This window comes from Natrix helvetica (assembly GCF_964273705.1).
Source record: "Natrix helvetica genome assembly, chromosome: 2".
NCBI lineage: Eukaryota > Metazoa > Chordata > Lepidosauria > Squamata > Natricidae > Natrix > Natrix helvetica.
This window is the reverse complement of record NC_138552.1, coordinates 274495939-274502000: the sequence shown is the minus strand read 5'-3', so window position 1 is coordinate 274502000 and position 6062 is coordinate 274495939. Positions and strand designations below refer to the sequence as shown.

Below are 6062 nucleotides of genomic sequence, written 5' to 3'. Positions count from 1 at the left end.
AGGGCTAATCCTACCTTCGTTGGATTTTGGGTGAGCGCATTTGCCTATGAATAGACCTAGCTATCTCTTTATCTCTTAAGTGCAAGACATCCGCTATGGGCTATTGAGGATGGTGGGGGCTATTAAGAGTGAGTCTGTTTCCTGCCTAAAAACATGTTTCTCCATTTCTCATCCAGGGAAATATAATATTCTGCCTTTTTAATATTTCCTAGAATATTTCATTTTTCTAGGAGAGGGGTGGATGCTAACTTCCTACAGTATACTTTTCTATAACAGTACTCACAGGGTGTATTAGTAGGAATAGTAGTAGTAGTAGTGGAGAAGCGTGAACAGTGTGTAATAGTACGGGAATATTCTAGTTATTTTATGTGTTGTTTAGGGATCTATGAGGTTGGCTTTTTGTGTGTGTGTCTTGAGCCCACCAAACTTGATACAATTTTAAAACATCCATGATAGCTTTTGACTATGAATTTAAACATGCCATTTAGGGCCAACTGCATTCTCAGCTGCCCCCAAAATGTGCCCCCTTAAGATCCAAAGCATTATAGAATTGATTAAGAGGTGATTGCTTTGTTACATAAAAATAGGTGGAACATGTGGCCTCTTGCGTCAAAGGCATTGTTTTGAATCATGAGACAAACTGAAAGAGAACAGAATTTATTCAGGGTAGGTTATCAGTGTTCATACTCTTTAATAAAAGGCAAACTAATGAGGACTCTTCTGGTTTTAAGAATTTAAATATGCCACTTGGGGCCAACTGCATTCTCAGCCACCCCCAAATGTTCCCTCTTAAAAAGCAAAAATCAATCCTGTTGCACTTCACATGCCCTGCCTTGTGGAATCACATTATGCATGCATTCCAGATTAAGTTCCTGGTTCTTGTTTCCTTGGAAAAGAAATCCCTGTTTGTCCTTTCATTCATGGGAGCGCTGTTGGTTGTTGAAGAATTCCTTCACCTCAAAGAGGGTCACTCCAATCTAAGCAGAGAGGGAGCTGAGCGTGCAAACTGGAGGACTTGGAACAATTCTCGAATTGCACTGCGATTTTTATTTTTGGCAATGCAGCCGGCACAGTGTGAGTGGTGATCCACAACAAATTAAAAGAGAACGCAAGACGCTGGCTATGTGGTTTAATTGCTGACCATCAAATAAGACAGGGAATACTTTCTCAAGGTGGGCTTTGGGATTGGATGTGCGGGGTTACTCTTGGTTAGGACACCAATTGTGCAAATGACGTTTAGGGTAAGTAATCATGTCTTTTTTCAAGAAATTGGTCTTTTTTAGCAAATTAAATTATGCAACTCTGTAAGGCTATTAGTTGATTTAAATAAGACTAAGGGTGAGTTTGGGTTTAGCACTATATTAAATCTAAGGGTTGTAGAACCTGTAGAACAAGATAGCATTTTCCATTCCTGGGCTATCAAAGTGTATCTTCAAGCTTTTAGAATGCAAGACAAAGATTTTGATCTTACTGTCTGCTTTCCAATCCCCAATTACAGTGAGGGGAAAAAAGTATTTGATCCCCTGCTGGTTTTGTACGTTTGCCCACTGACAAAAAATGATCAGTCTGTAATTTTAATGGTAGGTTTATTTTAACAGTAAGGGACAGAACAGCAACAAAAAATCCAGAAAAATGCATTTCAAAAAAGTTATAAATTGATTTGCATTTTAATGAGTGAAATAAGTAAATTTGTATTGCTTTCAAAAGTGAATCGCTTTTCTACAATTAGCAATCAGAAAGAGGAAAATAATTGGGGTATGCCTCAAACTAATTAATACACACTATACTATATCTGAACTGAATCAAAGTACTGTTCAGATCCAGATTACATTTGTCCTTTATATAAAACAACCTGTCTTAAATAATAACTAATCTATGTCATGATTTCAAGGGGATCCATGTGTAAAACCAGCTCCCCACAGGGTGTATATACAAATATGTATATACAGTATATAAGGAAATTGCTTTTAATTCAATAAAACATCCAGATTCACCCTTATTCTTAACCCCTCTATCTTGGCTTTTCTTCTATGACCATGGAGAAATTAGATTATGGCAGGTCAATATTTTCCACACTGAATCCTCATTATTTGTAGTGTGTTTCAATTTAGACATTTGTTAGACAACGCCTAACAAATTTAGACAAATGTTGACTTGCCATATTTTTAAAAAACATCTTATTTATACAGCAGTGTAAATACATTTATTTAAGGAAATTGTAAGTTTATAACTGTAGTCTGTGTACATGTGTGAAACACAATTGAACAGAACTAACAAAATATTATAAGAGAAAATACCTACAATCATATCAATTTTCATAATCAATCAGTAGAATGGATTCAATTACTATCATTTCAGGAGGAAAATGCCAGGTACTTCAGTTATATGAGGCTAATTCTGAAGAGCAAACACAACACCAGCTGACATATTTTAAGGAAAGAAGGGTTAATATCTTTGGTAGTTTTGCAGTATAAATATTGAGATGATGATGGAAGCCAGTCAGGAAAACAGAAAGGGCTCTTTTCCGTGGCCAAGTTAAACATGCATTTTAATTTTGCAAAAGTGTTTTGGAGCAGGTGCATTCAAAAGAATGAATAGTGCTAAACCTGTGTTTAAAAGCATCCTGAACAATGGCTGACAGGCATAGAGGTATTTGCTGGAGATGAGATGAAGGCAACATTATGAGGATGGAGTAGAAAATAAAAATAAGTTGGTACCATAGTTAGATGCAAGAGAGTGAAGGCTCAAATAGGTGGACAATTGAACACATTTTTATCAAGGCTGAATTAGTCGTTTTAATGCCAGTGTATCTACTGATGCCTAAGACTGAAGTTTATGAGTCATGGTTTATTAATCAAATCACAGCAGCAGTACATAAGCCACAATGCTTAGATTCTGTACATTTACTTTAAAAAAAAATAGCAAACTACATCTCAGCTAAATGAAATGTGTGAACGCACCAATTGCTGTTTTCATTCAGTATTTTTGACTGTGATTATTTTGACCAAAATTAAGTGAATCGTGATTTATTCAGTTAACCCAATTTTATGGATTCACATGGCACAAAGAAGCTGGCAAAACAGGAATTAGTCAGAGTCCAAAGTTTTGAAAAGGAGAAGAGAAACCACTTAAATTCTGGAGCCAAGGAAAAGAAGCTCGCTTGATTTCTGTGTTCTGCAATAAGCAGAACTTCTGTATAAATAGGATTATTTTCGGTCTGCAGTAAAACAATTTATCTACTCATACTCTGCTCTTAACTAGTTCATGTGAGATTGAATTTGTGGAATGAAAGAATTACCTTCACACCCCTGTGAAATCTGACAAATGGGCTCTGTTAACATATATTCCAAAATAAGTTTTAGGTCTAAAAATATTCTGACAATCATTTCTATAATTCTGCATATCAATCTAGAACAGTATTTCTCAACCTCAGAAACCTTAAGATGTGTGGAATTCAATTCCCAGAATTGGATGCTGGCTGGAGAATTCTGGGAGTTGAAGTCCATACAATTTGAACAGTGGTGGGATTCAAAAATTTTTACTACCAGTTCTGTAGACATGGCTTGGTGGGTGTGGCAGGGGAAGGATACTGTAAAATCGCCATTCCCTCCCCACTCCAGGGGAAGGTTACTGCAAAATCCCCATTTCCTCCCAATCAGCTGGGACTTGGGAGGCAGAGAATAGATGAGGGTGGGGCCAGTCAGTATTTACCAGTTCTCCAAACTACGGTACTCAAAATTTCTGCTACTGGTTCTCCAGACCTGGTCAGAACCTGCTGAATACCTCCTCTGAATTTGAATCTCCTGAGATTGAGAAACACTGTTCTAGAATTGTACAAAGGAAGCTAACCCTTACAGAATATTTATCACGAGCAGCAACATAATATGCAGGAACTGGGTATGTTTAGCTTAAGAGAAAGAAGGACTAGGGGAGACATGGTAGCAGTGTTCCAATATCTCAGGGGTTACCACAAAGAAGAGGGAGTCAAACTATTCTCCAAGGCACCTGAAGGTAGAACAAGAAGCAATGGGTGGAAACTAATCAAGGAGAGAAGCAACTTAGAACTGAGGAGAAATTTCCTGACAGTTAGAACAATTAATCAGTGGAACAGCTTGCCTCCAGCAGTTGTGAATGCCCCAACACTGGAAATCTTTAAGAAGATGTTGGATAGCATCTGTCTGAAACGGTATAGGGTTTTCTGCCTAGGCAGGGGCTTGGACTAGAAGACCTCCAAGGTCCCTTCCAACTCTACTATTGTATTGTATTGTATTGTATTGTATTGTATTGTATTGTATTGTATTGTATTGTATTGTATTGTATTGCATTGCATTGCATTGCATTGCATTGCATTGCATTGCATTGCATTGTATTGTATTGTATTGTATTGTATTGTATTGTATTGCATTGTATTGTATTATAATATGAAATTCCTTGCTGTAATTATAACTAGGAGAAAGATTACTTTGAGGGTTTTTCTTCTCTTTCTGTTGTTGCAGCATTTTGTCATCTTAGATTAATCTTTTGAAAGGCTCCTAAAAAAGAAGGCCAAAATGACCAAAACTGAGGAACTGCCAGATAGCCAAACTTCTGAAGAGTTTTATGAAAAATATGAACCTAAGGAAATCTTGGGAAGGTAAATATTTGAAAGTAGGTGCTATCGTAATAGGTAATTTGCTATGTGACGCTTTAAAATGCATTTGTTCCTTGAACCAACATTCCCAATTTCAACACAATCAATTCAAAACATAGCAAATTAATTTGAATATATTTCAAATAATTTAGTTACAAGAACAGATAATTGAAGATAATGAATTGTGAAACTTCAGTTCTCTGAAAAAAGGAAGGTAGGTGTAGTCAAAGCATTTAAGGAAATATTGAAGAAAAGTACTATATTTTAAATCTTTCATAAATATGGTAACAGATGGAGCTGGGTATAGTTTTTCCTCAGAAGAGACTTCCAGAGAATCATGGCTACCATTGAACAGAAAGTCTGAAAATATGCTACCTACAACAGTTTGGATTATAATTCCTACAATCTAGATGTAATTTGCTTTTGAGCAGCATATACTATATATGAAGTTGGTAGTCTTCCTGGCTATTCCCTGATACTGGATACATGGGGTGGAATAACTGTATTTCACTCTATAGCCGTGATGGTGAAGCTATGGCACATATGCCACAGGTGCCGTACAGAGCCCTCTCTCCGGATACGCTAGCCATCGCCCCAGCCCAGCTCCAGCGTGCATGCACATGCGCCTACCGCCGGCCAGCTGCTTTTCAGGTCTCTTCCACACATTCGTGGGGGCAGGGACGCATGTGTGGGGGGCACTCACATTGCGTTTTGAGGGTTTACGCACATGCGCAGCCCCCCCATGCCCCATTTTGGGCCTGGAAGGTTTCCTGCACCAACCTGAAAGCCAAAAATGGGGAAAGGAGAGGGTGGGGCGCATTGTGGGGGACGCACACACATGTGCAGGGGACACCAACACATGTGCGGGGTGTCAATTTGTAAAGTGTTTCCATGACTACTATCAAGTTAACATAGAAAAAGGGAGAAAAGGGAGGGGAATTCCATGCATACCTTTGGCCAGAGTCAGGTCTCATATTCCTACAGCTGGCATGTGAAGTGCACATTTTCATAGCCTGCCGCAGCACCTTGTTGGTGAATGTGATTTATGACACAGATAGAAGGGAGGGGATACAGGGGTAAAGTTCACATGCCATTAAGCGGCAAACAGTTTTGGCTCCACAGAACAACATGCCAAAATGTTGATCCTAATAAAATGACTGGATTTCTTTTGAACTTTGTCTCGAGACTTGTAAATTAATTAGGTCATCTTTTAGAAACTTCACACGGGGGGTGCTTGCATTGAATTTTGGGGCTGTGCACATGTGCACATTCAAGCACGTGCGCACTTTGGGCACTTGGCACCAAAAAGTTTAGCCATCACTGCCCTTTAGCTTTCACATTTCTGTTAAGATATTTTACTATTTTGTGAAGACAATGCTTACAAGCATTTGTGATGCAATAGCATTTCCAATAACTACCAATTTTAATAAAC

The 6062-nt window shown here is 38.2% G+C and overlaps 1 protein-coding gene across 1 annotated transcript in view; it reads left to right on the top strand.

Annotated features, from left to right (window-relative positions):
* The first annotated feature begins 1081 nt into the window (after positions 1–1081).
* Positions 1082–6062, top strand: part of PHKG1 (phosphorylase kinase catalytic subunit gamma 1) — a 29186-nt gene continuing 24205 nt past the window's right edge. Inside the window, exons 1-2 of the mRNA XM_081940380.1 lie at positions 1082–1241; positions 4497–4633. Coding sequence (XP_081796506.1) covers positions 4551–4633 — 83 coding nt within the window. The 5' untranslated portion in view covers positions 1082–1241; positions 4497–4550. The remainder of the gene's footprint in view (positions 1242–4496; positions 4634–6062) is intronic.